This window comes from Micrasema longulum, unplaced genomic scaffold (assembly GCF_059751315.1).
Source record: "Micrasema longulum isolate JH-2025_06_02 unplaced genomic scaffold, ASM5975131v1 h1tg000486l, whole genome shotgun sequence".
NCBI lineage: Eukaryota > Metazoa > Arthropoda > Insecta > Trichoptera > Brachycentridae > Micrasema > Micrasema longulum.
Window position 1 is genome coordinate 643,078 of NW_028277683.1, and position 20,003 is coordinate 663,080.

General features: G+C 33.1%; 2 protein-coding genes across 3 annotated transcripts in view; one reads left to right on the plus strand and one right to left on the minus strand.

The window, feature by feature from the left end:
* Adsl (adenylosuccinate lyase) overlaps positions 1–20,003 on the plus strand; it is a 138,673-nt gene that overhangs the window by 83,610 nt on the left and 35,060 nt on the right. The gene's annotated exons all lie outside the window — the stretch shown is intronic.
* On the minus strand, positions 9,211–19,368 carry LOC148281228 (uncharacterized). 2 transcript variants are annotated; one of them, XM_088227043.1, is made up of 3 exons: positions 19,110–19,368; positions 17,183–17,541; positions 9,211–9,421 (listed from the first exon to the last, which is right to left on the minus strand). In XM_088227043.1, exons 1-3 carry the CDS (start codon positions 19,215–19,217, stop codon positions 9,382–9,384), a joined length of 507 nt encoding a protein of 168 aa, XP_088083169.1. In that variant the 5' UTR covers positions 19,218–19,368; the 3' UTR covers positions 9,211–9,381. The 2 variants fall into 2 exon arrangements, with proteins under 2 accessions (XP_088083169.1, XP_088083170.1); XM_088227044.1 differs by lacking the exon at positions 19,110–19,368 and adding an exon at positions 17,890–17,958.

Genomic DNA, 20,003 nt, shown 5'->3' on the forward strand with positions numbered 1-20,003 from the left:
GGCGTTCTGTGGTGTAATTGATCACTGTAATTGGGTCTTCTGTATCTCAATCACAAATAACTATCGACGTGCTCTTATTAGCTCTCTGTTGTTTATCTTATTTGCGATCACAATTCATCATCCGTGAATACCTAATATTAAATGTCAAAATATTTATGTTTCGCGACGTATAATCCTGCTGCACAATCACATATTTGAATTCCACCGGTCTAAATATGGAAATTATTCCAAAGCTGCTTTTTTAAATTTATTTATTTATTATTAATCATGCTATTTATTGCATTTAGCCGGTGGTTGGCGAGCCAAATGTCAAAAAAGCAGTCGCCATAGTAATTGTAATTGAGTTATCACTTTTTGGTATTAGATACTCCTGATTATTTTGCAAAGGAAATAAATTGTATAATTTTAAATAGTAAACGCTGATTTTTCGCCAGTGAACTGTATTTATTTACGAGGAAAACAAAAAACAACCCGACACAAGCGTTGTCTTAGAGATTACACATGTTCATTATTGTTAATTGTGATCGCTCAAATGCTTAGCGTGTGCTTAGCATGTTTTTAAGCACGTCGATAGTTATTTGTGATTGAGCCACTGGCCTGCTAGGTGCTAAGAAAACAATGCATTTCGTAATATCGCATTTTTAAAACCTTACGCCACGTTTGTCAGAGGTCCCTTTACACTCGAGTGACTACAGTAGCTGGCGCATAGTGTAATGTAGTTTTGTCCTTTAGAAGGGCGTGGCCAACCGAAGATTGAAGCCGTCACTTCATTTCGTACTCCTTTAACACCGCTACGCGAGAGTTCATTAGTCCAACCGGCCAACCAACATAAAATTATTTCAACTTAACACTTTGAGTCATCACCACAATTTTTCTACCCGCACCCAGTAATCTATAGGGCACTGCATAGGTTCTCCAATTACAGAAAATCTGATTTAAAAAAAAAGGAAAATCTTTTGTATTTCTGTAACTACAGATTTTACTATATTTATGTATTTTGATAAATAGTGTTTTTTTAAATTTATTTTTTTATCATTTATTAATAGACTATCAAACTAAACCTAAAAATAATATAACAATATTTCAGTTTGTCCAAATGTTCGTAGGCAAAAGACTGAATTTTCACCCCCTCGGGAGTCATTAAGATTAACAAATTACAACAGAGATGGAGAATACCTTAAATAAGGGAATATGGAAGTCTAGGCATTTACAGGGCTTATGACCTGTCATTGGCTGGTTTAAGTGGCCACTTTACACAGTAAGTAACATTCACCATTTTGCCCAAGTTTGAACATCCACATTTCCTCAACTCTTCCATCTGTTGACTTTTATGAAGTAAAAGAGCTGAAACCTTTATCATGTGACTGAGATTTATTGAAAATATATAATACCAAAAGAAAATAAATATGATGTGAAAGTACACAAAAAAAGAAATCATGTAAAGTTTGTTTAATAGAGTTAGATCAAATTGTAATTATCATTTGCAATTAAGGCTCTAGCATTTTATTTATAAGTTGTTTTGAGTAAGGAAGTTTATATCTATTTTAGAAAAAAAAGTTCTGCAAAAAATTGGGATTCCAGGAAAAGATGCGTTCATTTAGAAATTAAAAGAAAGCTCTAAGATATCTGCTTATCACCCTTAATTAAATTATGTTCTATTATTTACGTTTAAAGCATTAACTTTGTGGTGAAACATTTAACTTATAATAGTAAATATTAGTAGATAACCCTTACTGACTTTTTATGCCTACCAATTTCGAGACATACCCTTTCCAAACCCCCACCCTCACTCATTCCCCAACATATTACTAAATATTATTATCATTGACTTTGTACAGCGCCCTTGAGGTATTATATTATGAAAATGGCGCCATATAAGTTATCCATAATAATAATAATCATAATTTTAGTGCATGTACGGACATGGTAGTGTTTGCATCCCCCTTAACTCTGCATGTAATTTATGTATTTTTCGTAAATACTATTTTATGCCAATGGTTATGCCTGGCGGAAGGGCTATCTCTATGTTGAACAATATTACTTTGGACATTGACATTTTTTACGTCTCTGATGGAGTTTTTCGTTACAAGATTCGCTTACTTTTTTAACATATTATTTTCTGGATATTATGTTTACTTATGTGTTATTGTATTATTGAATTATTTATATGTTTCAATTAGGATATTCCATTTTGTAATGCACATCTATATATATGAATAAATAAAATTGAATTGAAATATACAACAGTTAAATTTAGTTCATTTATCAATATTACGATGCTTTAGTGCAATTTTGTCAAACAGACTATTTTAATAAACTTGAGTCAAGTGGACAGGAGTTCTGAAAAAGCCTTTATTTTTAAAATTCAAAAAAAAAGTTTTAAAAAAATTGTCATTATTTAAGCCCATTTCGTAAAAAAAAACTTTATAGCACTATTTCTGCAGATTTGTGTTTTGGTCAAATAAAAAAAACTTAGTCACAATCACCGAGTGTTCTAAGCTAGTAATTTGAATTCTTTAATTTGGATAGGAAAAAGTTATTTTTCCATTTTTCGACGACGCAATTAATAATAATTTAGAATAAATATAATGTTTTTATGGATCGAGATTGCATTGATAATGATGCTTGGCATGTTATGATTATATATTTTTTCTAACCTGTTTTTATAAACCTGTTTATTTATTTCTTTTTCACTGTGATCTATAATGATGTCGCACCAGTGACGTGTCGTGCATACATGCGATAAATGCGGCGCATGCCTTTAATACTGAAAAAATACGTAAGTACATAACTTGTAAATGAAATCACAAAAGAATGTGTTTATGTGTGCCCTATTTCAAGATTTAAAATATTAAAAAATCAAGTATTTAAATTATAGATTATTTACGTAATTATAAAACGTAATCGCTTCAAAAATCAGCAACAACCCAACGCACCTTACGAGAGGCCGCAGCCGACTGACTTGACGAGATACGCAAACGCGAGACATGCGCTCGAAAAATTGAATTGTTCGCGCATGCGCATTAGAACTTAAACCGCTAATTTCGCTGAGTGTTTTACACTGTTATAGAACCTGTGTTATAGATCTGTGCATGCTGCTCGGATTTCGCATTTATATGGAGAACAAGATTACCTACTAAGTAATGATAAATTATTTTTGAGAATCTTATTCATTTTTGGGGGTAAGGACTTTTCTGTGGTATTCAGCATTTTTTAAGTTTATAATTGAATCTGTAAACTAAAGGTACATTGAGTAAAATAATCAAGAAACAGGATTTTGTGAATATGATTTTCAAAACATCATAATTATGTAGGTAACCAAATGAGTATTTAAATCTGTAAAAAACAATAATTACCTAGTTAAAATATTTATATTTTCTTTTATGTAAAACAGCGTTGTTGGGACTTTTGATGTTTTCTCACTAAAACAATATTGACTTCCGGTTTTTATAATACCTTACCCAAACAACCTTGTTTAAAATTATTTTTGAGTTTAACGTTTTTTTTTCACGTATAAAATAGCTAATTGCGATAAATTTTACATTTTTAACTCCAAAATCGCGGTCTGAATGATTATTTTCATTTTTTTCATTTTTAGTTATTGATTTGTCTTTTCAACTCATAATCCCTAATATGGCCGCCCCGGGAAGCAATAAATGTGAACTTAACCGCGTTGCTAATCAGGAAAACAATTGCAATTGCCCAATTGATCCTTTACCGAAGAGAAGTTTTAGTGGTTTTTCATTTAATGAAAAGGATTTTTTTTTTTAGTTAAAGCAGATTTAGTTTTATAGAATTTTTTTAATCGGCGTGCGTGGAAAGTGTGGGTCTCTGCCTACCGCTTCGGAGAAATTACGTGATGGATATTTGTTATTAGTATAAGACTTTGAACTAATCTGACAAATTTCCAATTCTGTAATATTAATATCACTTTGTCTAGACGAGCGACTCCTAAAAGGTATTTCACGGAATCCTGAGGTTCGGGCGCGGGAAAATCGACGTAGAAAACATAAAAACTGTGTAAATATTTCGTTTTTAATTTGGATAATTTTAATTCAAAATACGTTTTACGGGTTTTAATTTTGTCGATTTACATTTTTACAAACGAGAACTTTTTTTTCTATTTCATAAAAAAAGTGACGAATAATAATTAAGGTTCCATAGACAAAAAATGGAAACGGCTGTTCTAAAGCATCGATATTATGTTTATCAAATAATCGAGTTATGGTCCTGTGGCTAGTGTCTCGGACTCACGGATCAAAGGTCCGTAGTTCAGACCCCACTATACCCCAACTTGATTCCCATTTTCTAATAGTGAGTTATTTACAACTCGTTAAAATGGCCCTCAAAATAAAATATTTGGATAAATCATAGGAACGCAAATATTTCTTTATTTAAAAAAAATGATAAAAAAAAAAAATCAAATAAAATAATGCAGATTTCAAAAATATAAAAATGGTGTATTTTTCATTCCCATGACCGCATGCCCTGTTTCAACAGTCACCGCACGCCACTGTGTCGCACATATATTTATTCGCCTTCATTAACTTCCGATGCGTTTCTTCAGTTGAAATAAATAAATTGGACGTCACTTAAATATAAATTTTGAAAATGCTACCGGAATCATGTTTTTTTTTTTTAAATTGTGATCTCTTATGCAAATTACACACAAAAGAATCGCAAAAGTCGAGATTTGCGCTGAATTATTATTATTATTCTAGATTAATTTCTATAGCGATCTCCGTGGTGTAATGGCTAAGATATTTGACCCACGCACGGAAGGTTCCGGGTTCGATTCCCGGTGAGAACACACAAATTGAATGTGATTTTCCTCAATTTTGCGTGTTCTGTGCTGTAATTCACCTCTGTAATTGTGCCTCCTGGCCTGATGTGGTGCAAAAAAATTGCTCCATTTTCGTGTAAATCAATTCCAGTAGCTCAATCACAAATAACTATCAACGTGCTTAAAAACATGCTTAGCATTTGAGCGATCACAATGAACAATAATGAACATGCTTATGTTATCGCAGTCATAAGTCAACGCGTGTGTAATCTCCAAGTCAACGCTCGTGTCGGTTTGTTTTTTGTTTTCCTCGTAATAAATACAGTTCACTGGAGAAAAACCGGCGTTTATTATAAAAAATAATACAATCTTTAGGTTATATAAAATAACTCTAGAAATATTACATTTACAATTAATAAAAAATCGTAAAAGTTGGACACAAAAAAAACGAAAGGAGCTAGATATCACCCTTAAATAACTTAGCCTGCTTGATCGTCCCTGTAATGAATCGAACAGTCTCTCTTCGTGTATCATTACAGTTCAGAAGCTCAGCTAGGTTATTAGTCGCGGCAATCCGAGTGTTTACTTTGCATTCAAGCTCCCACCTCGGCCTATCAAACATTGGACAGTATATAAAAATATGTTCCACAGTCTGCTCAGTGATGCCATCACATGGACAGCAGCTATCGTCTCGCAGCCCAAAGCGATGCAGATATTCCCTCATGCATCCATGTCCCGAGAGAGTCTGAGTTAATTCATATGTAGGCGTTTCATGCTTCCAAAATGTTTTGGCCTTGTCTGTGCTTCTCAAAAGTTGCTTGATCCACTTATTGGCAGTTTTTTCTTCATACATTTGCCTCCACTCATTTGATTTATCTTTTGAAAGGGACCACCTCACGTGGCTTATTGGGACTTCATCAAAGTTCGGCCTCACTTTTTTGACCGTAGCAGCCTTGGCTAGCTCTGTCTATGTTTGAACATCCACATTTCCTCAACTCTTCCATCTGTTGACTTTTGTGAAATAAAAGAGCTAAAACCTTTATCATGTGGGTGAGATTCATCCGGCTGAACCAATCAGCTACTAGGCGACGCCTGAAAACAATTTCGCATTTTTTTATACTTCTTCCTTTACCAGGTAGTTAATTCAACAATGCTTTGAGTTTGTCCAAATGCTTGCAGACTGGCTGGATTTTCTCCCTAAGGAGCTGTTCATATTAAAATTGGTTGCAACAGAGAGGGAAAACATTTTTGAGAAGAGAATATGGTAGTCTAGGCATTTACAGGGCTTGTGACCTGTCATTCACTGGTCTAAGTGGCCACTTTACACACTGTGTAATATTCACCATTCTGCCTATGTTTGAAGATCCACATTTCCTCAACTCTTCTATCTCTTGACTTTTGTGAAGTAAAAGAGTTGTAGGTACATACATACTCGTAGAATGAAATACGCACTCAAATGTACCTTATTGAAAAAAAAATAGTCTCTTTACTGACTTCTTTTTCATGATGAAAATTCTTGTAATATCATAAATGTGAAAGAATTCTTGAAATGCGTTTTTTCCTCTATCGTAATAGCTATTCTCCCCTTAGTAAGACTTAAATAGATCTTTGCAAAGTACCCAAGTATGTCTTTATTACATTTCTGGTAAAAGTTTGCCCTAAAATATAGAATAAATTATTTTCTGCTTTGACGCAAACTTCATTACGTGTATTATGTATAATATAATACACGTTTTTTCAGGGCCAGACCGTGAAGCTTCAGAGGAGCATTGCTCATGGAAAGCTTTAAAAAAATCATAATAAAATTTTGCCAAAAAGTCATAAAAAAAAAAAAGATTTTTTTATGATCTCAAAATGGAGTGAATCTTTAATTTTTCAAACTAGCATCCCTTCCACAAATCCCTACCCCTCCCCGACAAAAAAAAATGCGATAAAAACGTATTTGACCAAGGAAGCGATACGCACCAGACGCGGAAAAGGGAAGCGGCTGGGTAGGAGAGGGGTAAGGGTTTGTGGAAGGACTACTTGTCTGAAAAACTGAGGATTTACTACATTTTGAGATTACATTTTTTTTTAAATGATGTTTTGGAAAAACTTTTTTAGGATTTTTTTTCATGCTTACCATGAGAAATGTTCATTTGAAGTTTCGCGGTCTGGCCCTGAAAAACCGTGTATTTGCAATATGTAGATCGTCGTGTATTACGGACTAAGCACAGCTCTAGAATATATTACTAAATTAAAAAATAATATATTTGATAAATACTTGATTCAAGATTGATTGGATTGTTCACAGGGAAACTAGAAAGATCGCCACTTTTAGAAAATAGTAGTCTGATAAAAAGTAATGAAATCATATGATTTTGCCATTTTAAAAGGCCGTTCTTTCAAAATTACGCCATTAAAAATATTAAGTAAATAAATTTTGTTATTAAAACAATTACTGTCTAAGGTATTTCTGGTAAAAAAAATATTTTCAAGTTTTGCGTAACTATAGTAGGGCCAATTTAATAGGTCACATTTGACATTCGTCGGTTTTAGTTTCATAGTGAGGACCTGCTTAAAAACATCGATTAAAGTGAATGAATCGATTCGGACTTTAAACATAATATATGTGAATTTAATTCAGTTACTATGGAAAAGTACTTATATGTACTGTAATTTTATTAATAAAATCATAAGTCGAATCCCTGTTCCATTATTATTTTCTATCGTAAATTTAAGGAACAAAATAAGATAAGTACATAATTTAACAAAATTATCAACATTCGATTTTTCTGGGTAACATCCCTAGTGTTAAAAAGAAAAAGGGTTCACTGATGCAACATTGTAACGACGTTTAGAACAGAAAAAGTTTATTATGTTTAGAATGGTTTATTAGTGAAAGTAAATCGTAAAATTACCTTATTTTGTCATTATTACGATAAATATGTAATCGTAATTGAAAAAAGTTAAGCAATTGTGCAGTTCTTAATTCAAAAAAATAAATAATATTTTATTACCGCCCTTACAAGGTTATGTTGTTGAATTTTCATGAAGTGTCAAATGTGACCTATTCAATTGGCCCTACTATAAATATATCCACTTTTCCACAATAACTCCTTCGGGAGTGAAATCCACTCCTTGTATACTAAAATTTGGACAAACTCATAATATTTCATTGAGGTATAAAACTAGAGTAGACATAAGCGTTCGAAATATGTTCCCTCAACCTGGGGCCAATTGGTCTATGTTCGATAGAACGACTATAGTCTGTTGTGAGCGTTCGCCGGCTACTTTTTTCCTCGAAATTACTAAAATGCCTATATGTTCACTAAGATACTGCACAAATCGATATGGAAAAGCGATGGTATAACCTTTCACCGGCAAGTATGTTTAAAATAGCTGTTTTAATGTCAAAAAACGTCTTATTAATATGTTACAATTCGTGAGTTATCTTCTGTCTCCATCCTGCTCAGTTAATCGGGCGTAAAGCGGAATGACAAACTAAAACATAGGTGACACGTATGCTGAAGGGAGCGACATACCGAATAAAACTTACAGTAGACCGATGAAAACAGTCCGTGCTTTTTACTGTATTACTTGTTTTGCTTGTCAAAGTCGACGTGATGATACTTGCTATCTCCCTGTCCTTTGGGGTCGACTTTTTAGCTCGGATTTGTATGGAATGTTATCTCTATATATTATTCTCTATGTAATATTGTTGATTTCATTTTCAAATTAATCTGCTTGATCCCGTTTCCTTTATAATCTTCCTACTCTATTTATTAATTGGCAACACTAGCGATTAATTGGTTGATACTGTGGTAATTGAAAGTTTACGTTAACAATGATGGCAGATCTTATTTTAACTTTGTGCCATAAATTCTGACATCACCACAAATTCAATAATGTCACTTTTAGTCCGAAGCAATGGGAGTATTTGGCATATTATGAAAACTGAAAATGAAGAATCCTATTTATTAATGTAAAAAATGAATAAATGTTTGTCGCAAGAAGCAAAGTTAGCAAGTTCACAATGGAGTCCTGGTCCCGACCCTGATCTATAGGAGCGAAGTATGGACTTGGAAAAACAGAGATGGTATAAGCTTTGCATTTGTGGAGCAGTTGATTCAATATTGGTTTGGGCGAATGAGTCAATCCATTTTACTTCTATCTTGTTCCACTATCCATTTTTTATAGTCCTTTTGAACATTTTCTCGTTACTAATTGTTTTAATAGATAGATAGTGGAAGTAGGATATAGATTTTCATTGTATGCAATTATGAAACTCAAAATCCCTTTGTCCGCAGGTATATAGAAGCGTTAGGACTATGAAGTACATTTAACAGAAGTGAGAGGGAGTGAATTTTGAGCCATTTCAGTTGTCTACGATAATCATAAATGTGATAATACGATACATAATTTATTTATTTAAAAAAAAGGGTTAGTTTTGTAGTCAATAAAAAAACAGCTGAATTTCCTCATTGTAAATAAATAGCGATGAAACCAACCCTTCTCTGAAATCCGTAATTCATTGAATATTGAAATAAAACAAATTTTCTTTTTAATTAAAATGAAATATACAAAAAAAATGTAACATAGATCACAAAATACTATCATCATGCTCGACCGATCATCGACTGCTTTCTTTGTACGTATCTGAAAAAAAAAGAATTTTGGTCAATGTATGGAATTCACAAACTTATATTTCGGGTTGTGGTCCCGATAAATAAAAAAAATCACATATTTTATGTTAGAAAGCAATTTTAAATTGTTACACGCTTTTTATAAGGATATTACAAGCTTTTATATTTATATAAGACGGGCGAATCGTCTAGATAAGCGATTAGGCACAGCTAACTATTATATTTACTTTCGATAATAATATTTCATAGTAGCTATGTTTATGGGAAAATAAAATAAACAATTGTCATTTATTGTAAATCAATCACTACCACCGTTTATATCTGCCTACAAAAAAAATATGTATCAAGTGTGCCCAGCGCCCAGCTCATTTTCAATGAAAGATAAAACTAGTCGATTACCTCTGCTTATTCCTCCATACAAAAAATGACTTCATTTTACATCTTTATACCAGTCGCGGTTTTTAGTACTAAAACAAGCTTGTAGATCACTAATATAATTTTAAGATTCTCTATTTGGACTAGTATTTCGAACATTTTTCCGAAACACTTTTTTTCTTTGATAGGATACTGTTGATATACTATTTATCACTTAGAAAATGTGGCGTTAGTTTTGACATTTTCATCCAAAATAAAATACTTTATTTTAAGGTTTAATTTTACCAATTTTTAATATGGAAGTCTACCAATTAATTGCATACACAATACATAATGTAAATGTCTGCTAAATGTCATTGTGGTAGTATAAACAAGCGTAAAGACTTTTGTACAAGTGTTGTACTAAAAAAGTGTAGAATAAAATGATAAAATAAGTCTTTTTTCTACTAATAATTCATTTATAAACTCGGTCAAAAATATAAATGTCAATGTTTTCTTTTCCTGATAAACTTTTAATTTGCCCTCGTATTTTTGCATAATTTAATTATTAACTTCAATTTTATACTCTTTATATTTTCTATTTATTTACTATTTACTCTTATTTAAATAAAAAAAAAAAAAAAAAAACAACCTGAATATAACATTATTTTTTTCACTTATATGTTTAAAAAATAATATAATGCATCTACACCATAGATTGACGTATTTTAGATCTAGTATACCCACGCACAGGGTATGCTTATGTGGGATTTTATGTTTTCATGTAAAGTTGTAAAATTATATATTATGTAAAAAAAGTGTACCAATGTAAACGAAAAATATGGTAAATAAAAAAAGCTCCCCATATCGCAAAGTTCATAATAATGGTTGTTTTAGTTGATTTTCACAGAACCACAGAAAAAAATAGCCATTTATAATTATATTACTTATATGTAGGTACAAATTAATGATCATTTTTTGTAGTTTACGTTTAAAAAATATCAGCGCTTGCCATTGATATAAGATTATTAACGGTAAATTAGAAAGCTCGTGTTTGAATGATATAAAAATAAATGTTCTTATGGCCATTAATTCAGCAACTCGAAAACGGTTTACATAGATTTATTCAATAATACATTGGTTTCCAATCGGATAAGCTTATCAAATGTTGGGCTTCATTATAAGAATTTCCAAACCCTTTAAAAAACCAAATACATTGAAAAATTTATACAACACTTTTGTACCCAGTAACTTGGAGTTTGCATCCGTTGTGTGGAGCACACAAAACATAACAAACATTGAAAGGATTGAAAATGTTTTACGAAGTTTTTTCAAATACCTATATTATATAAACAATAAAACGCTTTGCACTTACAGCCAATCTGCTATACAAAATTGATTTTTAACCCTTGAAAATTGACGCACTTTATCTGAATTATGCTATTTATATAAATTATTAAATAATAAAGTAGACTCTTTTAACCTCCTCTCCAAAATTAATCTCAATGTCCCCTTTCGCGTGACAAGAAATAAGTATTTATTCCATCTGCCAGTCTGTAGCACTAACTACGCACAAAATTCTTTCCTCAATCGTTTTTGCTCAAACTATAATCCTTTTTTTATCTATTGATATGTTTAACATGCCCCTTAATTTATTTAAAAATAAATTAAGACTCATTCTTTCTGGCTGCGATACGCTCTTACTTGCTATTTAATGATGCTCACGCTTACACACACTTGAACACACCTCTACACTTACTCTTATACAAATACACACAAACACACACTTTTGTTGAACCACAATTTCATATGTATAATTTTCATTTAGAAACTTCGCTGGTCTGTCTTTAAACCGTATATTTGTTATGTTATTGTATCATTTTCGACTGTTTGTTTCTGTAAAATAAATAACAAGAATGTGCAGGTTAAACAATAGCATCGAAAGCACAGAGATTGTCGTTTTTGATGACAGATTGTTAATGTTTAAGAAATGTACCCATACAAGATATATCATTCGTAAGCCGTCACACTTGTTGTATTTTAGCCGGTCACTTTGCTTATAAAAAGGTACATTCGATTCGTTAGAATTTCTGGAATCCTAACACAATATCTAACGATCTATGTGTATTTACAGTTAGCAATTCAAAGTTGTGCCTTTAGCTATCCATCAACAGCTAGGTCTTAAGTGTTTCACAGGGCCAATTAGCGTACATTATCTACAGGTTCGTCCAAAAGACTCAGCTCTGCGACTGTCACTAATGATATACGCGACACAGAAACGCAGTGTTCAATTTATGGGTCGGATTCCTGTTTCGTTGATTAGCATTTTAAGGATAACAACGTTTTCCTGTGTACCAAATTACGACCTTCTCGTTAAGCTCAATTTGCTACCAATTGATGTTTACATCATCGAGGAACAGTGTTGTAATTTATTTACTAATTGATTTTTACTACTGGTTTTACAACAACAACCAATTACGAGTTAAGAAAATATTGTAGTACTACTTAACATCATTGAAACTTAACTTAAATACTTAATCCTTTGTCATGGAATACTCTCTTAGCAGAAGTGCGAAACTTTGAGAGTCTACTGATGTTTCGAGAAAAAATCACCCCTTCTCTTAAATTATTTGGATATATCCAGCAGATAAAAAGAGTATCATCTTAAAAGATTGTATCCAGAGAGAGATCCTTCGTAAATACTTAAACGTTTTGGTTTAATTTTAAATCAAATTTTATTTAATGCTTCGTGACAACGTTTGGAATGAACGTATAACTAAAATGGCGATTAATAGGTTATGCATGTTAGGTGTTAGGTGGGTGTAAATAATAAAAATTTACTTTCTTCTCAAAATAACATTAATTTCCCACACAAAAATACTGAGGTTACGCTTCTAGTGACTACTGTAGTGTTTTCTCCGTGAATGGGGCGCTTACATGCCCTTAAATATAATGATATTATACAAATAAGATAATAAGGTCTGGCCATAGTTCGCTGCCTGACCATGCTCCGTGTACATGTATTGACATGATACATAATAATATTAATAAAGAAAGTGTACACAATATTGTATGGTGTACATGTACTGACGTGATACAGGGGTATTGATAATAGGGAAGTTATACAAGATTATGGTGTAAACAGTGACCATTACATGAATCACAGAATATAATAAATAAAGAAGAATACACAGTAACTAAGATAATAGGATAAGTGGAAAATAACATAACATGCATATAAATAATAATAAAAAGCTACCATTATTTTATCGTATGTCTATTTCATGATCATAGTAACACTCTCTTCTGTCGTTTTAATATTTTGTTGAAAATAAGGTACTAATCAAGAAAATTCCATATGGGATTGATACTATGTCAAAAACATATAAAGACCTGATTTACCAGCCAGTTAATGTATACACACATTTTCAAAAGTCACAACAACAAAAAATGTATTGAAACATTCATGTATTGGTAGAACACAACAAGTAAAAATAGATAATATTACTAGCGAAGAAAAAAACCATTGATCTTGGTGTACCGCAAGGTAGTATTTTGGGACCGATTTTGTTCATATATTAATGTTTACATTTACATTTTTTTTTGCACCACAACAGGCCAGGAGGCCTAATTACAGTGGTGAATTACATCACAGAGCACCCAGGCTTGAGAAAAATCACAGTTTTAATTTTTTGTGTTCTCACCGGGAATCGAACCCGGAACCTTCCGTGCGCGAGTCAAGCGTCTTGACCACTACACCACGGAGGCCGCCGCACGGAGGCCACGGAATGTTCAGTATATTAATGATTTATGTCTGACACACATAAAAATTGTGACATAATTGCATTTGCAGATGACACTGCTCTAATTTTTACTAGTAACAAATGGGGTGAAACTTACTCTGCAGCTCAAAACGGTGTTAATATCATAAAAATGTGGCTGGATAACAATCTCTTAACTTTAAATATTGACAAAACAAAATACATATCATTTAGTAAAACCACAGTGGGTCAGCCTTAACAAAACATTCAATTAAAAATATTCTCTCTAATACTTGAATCATCACACCATATAAAATATTTGGGAATAATTATTGAAATACTTTAAATGAACAGAACACATAGAATACATAACACAAAAAATTAGAAAACTTTCCCATATCTTCAAGTCGATACGTAACATCTTATCCCTAATTAAACTCACACAACTATATTTTATTTTATGTAAATCAATTATTAACTTATGGCATAATAGGATAGGGAGGCACTAACAAATCAATATTGAAACCTCTCATATCTGCTCAAAAATCAATAATTAAAATAATTTTTAAAAAGCCCTTCAGGTACCCCAGCGTAAAGTTATTTGAGGAATTTGAGATCTTGGATATAAGGCAATTATATATTATTAGAGTAATAATGTTTGTGAAAGCAAAATTATTCTACCAAATCCCAAAAGGAACACTCCCACACTACCAGAAGTCAAACTAGAGGATGGGTCGTGGGGTCTACCACAAACTCTGAACTTAGGTAAAGAAATTGCAGGTTTATGGCAACAACAACAACAACAAACCATCACGCCGTTTCCCCGTAGGGGTAGGCAGAGAGGATAGAACGCCATAACACTCTATCTTGGCATACAGACCTCGCTTCCTCTACATTCATACATCTTCTTATGCACGCACGCCGATTATTCCTACTTTTGACATGTCCATCTTCAAGTATTTGATGGACTTGATCGTGCCATGTCTTTCTCGGTCTTCCTCGTTTTCTGCATCCATCAACATTTGCATCGTAGATCCTTTTAGCCGTTCTTTCGCTGTCCATTCGCTCTACATGTCCAAACCAACGCAGCACCCCTTTCTTAATTCTGTCAATAATGCATGTCTCAGCCTTACACACTTCACGGATCTCGACATTTGTGCACCTATCATACATCGTTTTACCACACATTCGCCTGAGGGATCGCATTTCGACAGCATTCAACCTACTTTCATCATTATTTTTCCAATTCTAAACTTCGCTCCCATACATTAGAGTCCCCAAAATATTCAATACGTTACCCAAACATTGCAAAACCATGACCCGGATTCAATGGAATAAATTTGTAAAAAGATGGTTACTGGGTTTAGGTCGAGAAAAATCGGAAAATTTACTCAAAAACATTCTTAAATAATGTATGGTATAAATTAACATTGTATAACTGTATAATGTCAACTGTCAACTTCTCTTATAATATAAATAACACAGATCTCGCAAGAGTTACAGAAATAAAAGATTTAGGTATAGTGTTCGATGACAAGTTGTCATTTGCTCCACACATTGATGCAGTTACTAACAAGGCAATGAAGTGTCTCGGATATTTGCTGAGAACGGTGAAGGATTTTAATTCCATCGATTTGCTTAAATCTTTATATGTTGCCATAGTTCGGAGTAACTTAGAGTATAATTCAATAATTTGGTAAAACAAAATACGCAGCAGCGTTGAGAGGATCATTACCGCGCTTCTTCTGCAGGTAAAATCACTAAAATGTTTTTCCCAACGCTGGCTGATGCAGCAAACTTCCGTCATCATCACCAAAGTACTTTCGAAACGACCCAAATTTTTACCGGACACGGAGCTATGAGAAGTTATCTATATAGGTTTAAATTAAGGAATGATGACTATTGTCCATGCGATGATATTTCTTCACAGAGTATAGAACATCTGTTATTTCAGTGCCCATTTTCCAGTTTGCAACGCCATAATCTTGAAGCAGAATGCAGGAAAGATGGAATATCCTTAACAGATATCCACACTGTAGTAAAAAGTAGTTATCACGCGCCATTGTTCTTGAACTTTGCAACAATGGTGATTGGACTCATAAAGGTAATAAACCAAAATCAGTGATCGAACATCCCATTTCCAAGACAAACAAAAACTTTTTTTTTTCCGAGTACCTTAGCCTTGTACATGACACGTAAGGCTACTAAATACAGGGGTCCAAAAATATTAAAAAAAAAAAAAAAAAATAATTTGGTCACCTTGCTATACATAACATAAAATTAGAAAAAGTCCAAAATAAATTCCTTCGCTCCATAAATTTTAAACTTAATATTCCTGTTGACCAAATCGACTACAACTTCCTATCAAATAATTTAAAATTGTCTACTCTCTCGAATAGGAGAATCTTAACCGATTTAGTAAACCTATATAAAAAAGTAAATGGCGCGCTCGACAGCCCTGATTTAACGGGACTGGTTAATATTAAAATACCTTCCCGCCGCACACAAAATAAGCCGGTGTTTGTCGAGGTGTCCAGCGGGCACAACTACTGTGTAAATTCACCTATAGCTATACTCCATCGCCTTGGTAATGAATATGGCGATGTTGATATATTTCGTTACTCATTGAGCATATTCAAGACCAACGTACCACAGGCGACCGACGCGACGGAGTCTAGTCAATAAATCTTCGATCGTATTTATGTATGCTTAAAAGTTAGCCCGTGTTATGTTTTATATTTTTAGTTTATAAAACCCTTTTCAGTTTTCAACATTTTGGATAACTTCACTTTAAAGTTTAGTTTACCGGTGTAAAAAAAAATAAAAAATAATAATTATGTTTTATTTGAATCCTACTATGCCTTATATTATAAACATAATATAATGTTTGTATTATGTCTTAATAGTGTATTATGTTAACTATGTAACTTTATTTTTAAATTTTAAAAATATTTTTTTAAAATATTTATATTTGAAAAAATGTTAATTATGTTTAATGTGTGACTTTTTCTTATTATATAGTATGTATAATGTAAAAGCCCCATGGGCGTCAAAAGAAAGAAAAAATAAAATAAAATAAAAATAAATAAATAAATAAAATAATAAATTAACTAGTAGGTAGTAATGTTAGTAAATGGAGCTGGGCTGGTCATATAGCCAGAATCACAGACTCTAGATGGACCAAAAAAGTCCTGGAATGGCGACCCAGAACGGGTAGAAGAAGTGTCGGCAGGCCTCAGACAAGGTGGTCTGATGACATAAGACGAGTTGCAGGAAGTGGTTGGATGCGGTTGGCTCAGGATAGGGAAATATGGAGACTAAAGGGGGAGGCCTATGTTCAACATTGGATAAGAGACGGCTGATGATGAGTAATGTTATTGTTTATTATGCATAAACATGTCTGCCTTAAAACAGGTTGTATCTAGTTAGGCAGACTAGACATGATCCAGTGAAATCTATTTCCTAAGTGTAGATGTAGTAGATAAAGTAATTGTTATTTTTGTTTATAAACCATGATTATTATTATTATTTAATCAGTTGAAAATTTCATATTCACGAATTTATTTTCAGTTTCTAAATAAATAATAACAGTATCCAAAATGTAGATGTTTCAAAGTGGAAAACTTCGCCGAAAGTTTAGAATCAGTTAAAATACTTACAGATAACACCAGTTCTTGTAGTTACGGCACAATATGTTACACACTATTTCAATCAGGTGAGTCGTGGCTAGTAATACCAGCAACATGCTTATGGTCTTCTTATCTTCCGCTTCTGGATCTTCTTCTCCTGGCTGTGATTGCACCAGGCACCCCACGGAGCCTATCTGGGCGAACATCCCCACGATGGCGAAACAGGCCTCCATGTACGCGGGAGACGGGGAACCGACGAGGTAGCCACTGAGAAGAAGAGTCGCAACAATTGGACAAGTTCCGGCGGTAGAAATAATTAGAAATCGCTTCCAATGTTCTAAAGTGAGATCAGCTTCCACCACGCGGTGAAGCACCACTGAAGAAATTACCTGTTGACCAAAAATCACCCATATCAATCGTATCACCTTCGGTTTTTGTGTTGCAGAAGTACATACGAAATAATACGAAAGTCGTGTAAAATTGACAGTCAATCATAGAATTAAGAATAGTCAATAGGGCTCAATCACAAATGACTATCGACGTGCTAAAAAACGTGCTAAGTATTTGAGCGATCACAACGAACAATTATGAACACGCTGAAGTTATCGCGATCGCGTTGCAAAACGCCAAACGCCTTCAACAATTGTTTCTTTTAATAGCTTTCTCAATTTGATTCAAAACAAATAAATAGCATAATAAATTGTGAACAAAAAATAAAACTAAATTATTTTACTTACAGTTTAGGAATATTCTCCATATTTACAAGGGTAAAATTCAAATATGTGATTGATTATGCGTTGCAAAACGTAAATATTTTGAATTTTGACATTTAATATTAGGTGTTGCCAAGCATCAAATTGAAGTATAACAATATTTAAAAATATATAATAATCCCGATCGATAACTTCCACGGATGTTTCATTGTGACCGCGCATACGATAAACAACCACGGTGAAAAATTGTTATCACGCCGCTAATTAGCACGTCGATAGTCATTTGTGATTGTGCTGCAGAAGGAGCGTAGAATCATATTTGAATACATCGAACTCTGCGCAAAAATCCCCCACTTTCACCGCGCGCATGTTTGAAGTCGCCGCGTAATGTTGCCAGATCGCAAAAAAATTATCTATAACACAAATTTAAGATAATTATATTTTTAAAAATAAGCAACTTGTTAATTTCTCTAAAATGTTATTGTACACGCGGAAACATTGATTGACAAAACAGAAATATTGTATAAATGAATTTTAAACTTTTTTTTACATAAAACGAATATTTTCATATCAAATATATTTTCATATCATAAAACGAATATCATATGTTAAATAATATTTAATGTACTAAAAATAATGTTGGTCAAATGTCCACCACGGCGTTGTTTAATCCAAAGGGTCCAATTTAAGCAAAAAATAAGCAAAATTTCCACTAAATCAATTAAAACCAATGTTCTTATTAATAAAGAGTAGCGTTAAAAAATGGACTACCCTGGCAACAATAACAAAATGTCCATTTTGTTTTCTTTGACAATCTGACAGGTGGAAAAATAATAAATTTTTTGAGTTATACATTTGCTACTTACACATAAAACGTGATCCCATCCAGTTTCTATTTGATCCCAGCAGCATTTCTACACTTTAAAACGACACAAAATGGCATAGTTGAATTTAAATCGGGATTTGCGTACTGAGCGACGTCTACAAATAAACTAATAGGTCAAAACGTTAAACTACTCGTTTAAGAGTAGTTTTGTCGCCTTCTGTTTGATGCGCGTATGCGGCTTCTGGACTATTCTTAATTTTATGCAGTCAATATAAAATAAGCACGTATACCTTCAAAATAAACGTCTGCGTCCTGGTCTGGAAAAAGTCTGTCGCTGATCTGGTGTGTCCAGCATGTTGATGCTCTTTTTATTCTTCAAAGATAAGTTAGCTAAGCAAATGATATTATACCTACTCACCAATTGAAGGAACCTGAACAAAGCAGCGTTAGTAAACCAGAAGAGAAATATTTCTCCACTCTTCGCCATGGTCAAGAAGTCGACCAAAACCGAAGGACTCTCTTCCATTTTTGCTGTCAAATTATATCAATCACTTTAGTTATCTTCAAATACTATTTTGATTTCAGGACTTCTATTTTTTATACAGTTTTTAAACTTTTTTTCCTGTTGACAGTTCTTATTGACATTTAGTAATGTTCTTTATTTTTGTTTAAAAATATACCTTATTTAAAAAATTTAAATGCCTCTAAAAAGGTGCCGAGGATCTTCATCAATAATTTACTGGCAATAAATAAAAAATAAGCCGCTTTCAAAAAATCTGGCTAAAGGCAGACAAAGAGGACAAAACCCCATGAACTAATTCTTTGCATTCGTGTATCTTTCGCTTATTCTTCTTCCAAGTCGGTCCCTCAATGTTGAAGATCGTGATCACCATGAACATTTCTGATTAGTCTGTTCCACTCCAGTCTGCCCTCAGCCCGACGAGCTGACTCATCAAATTTTAGCCCCGCAGCCTACTTTATTTGGTCAGTCCATCTACATGGGATTCTACCCCGGCTTCTCTTACCTTCAACTCCGCCAGACATTATTGATTTTTATAGATTGTCTGGCTCACGTCTAGCAATATGTTCAAAGAAAGATAGTATCCTTCTCAAACACACCACTGATAGACAAGTTGTAATTTGGAGCTCTTCCAGTATCGATGCATTCGTCTTTATGGCTGTCCACGGCATACGTAGCAGCCTTCTCCAACACCATATCTCGAATGCATCGATCTTCTTCCTCTCGTAGGCACGCATTGTCCACGTTTCAGCCCCATATAGGAAAACGGAGAATACCAGGGCTTCCATCAAC

Excerpts from the sequence above, each read along its gene's own strand:
- LOC148281228 (XM_088227043.1), bottom strand. The coding sequence starts at position 19,217 with ATGGAAGAGAGTCCTTCGGTTTTGGTCGACTTCTTGACCATGGCGAAG. Across the intron at positions 17,542-19,109 it reads TGTTCAGGTTCCTTCAATTG|GTAATTTCTTCAGTGGTGCT; the intron begins GTGAGTAGGTAT and ends TTTGGTCAACAG. Across the intron at positions 9,422-17,182 it reads TACAAGAACTGGTGTTATCT|ATACGTACAAAGAAAGCAGT; the intron begins GTAAGTATTTTA and ends TTTTTTTTTCAG.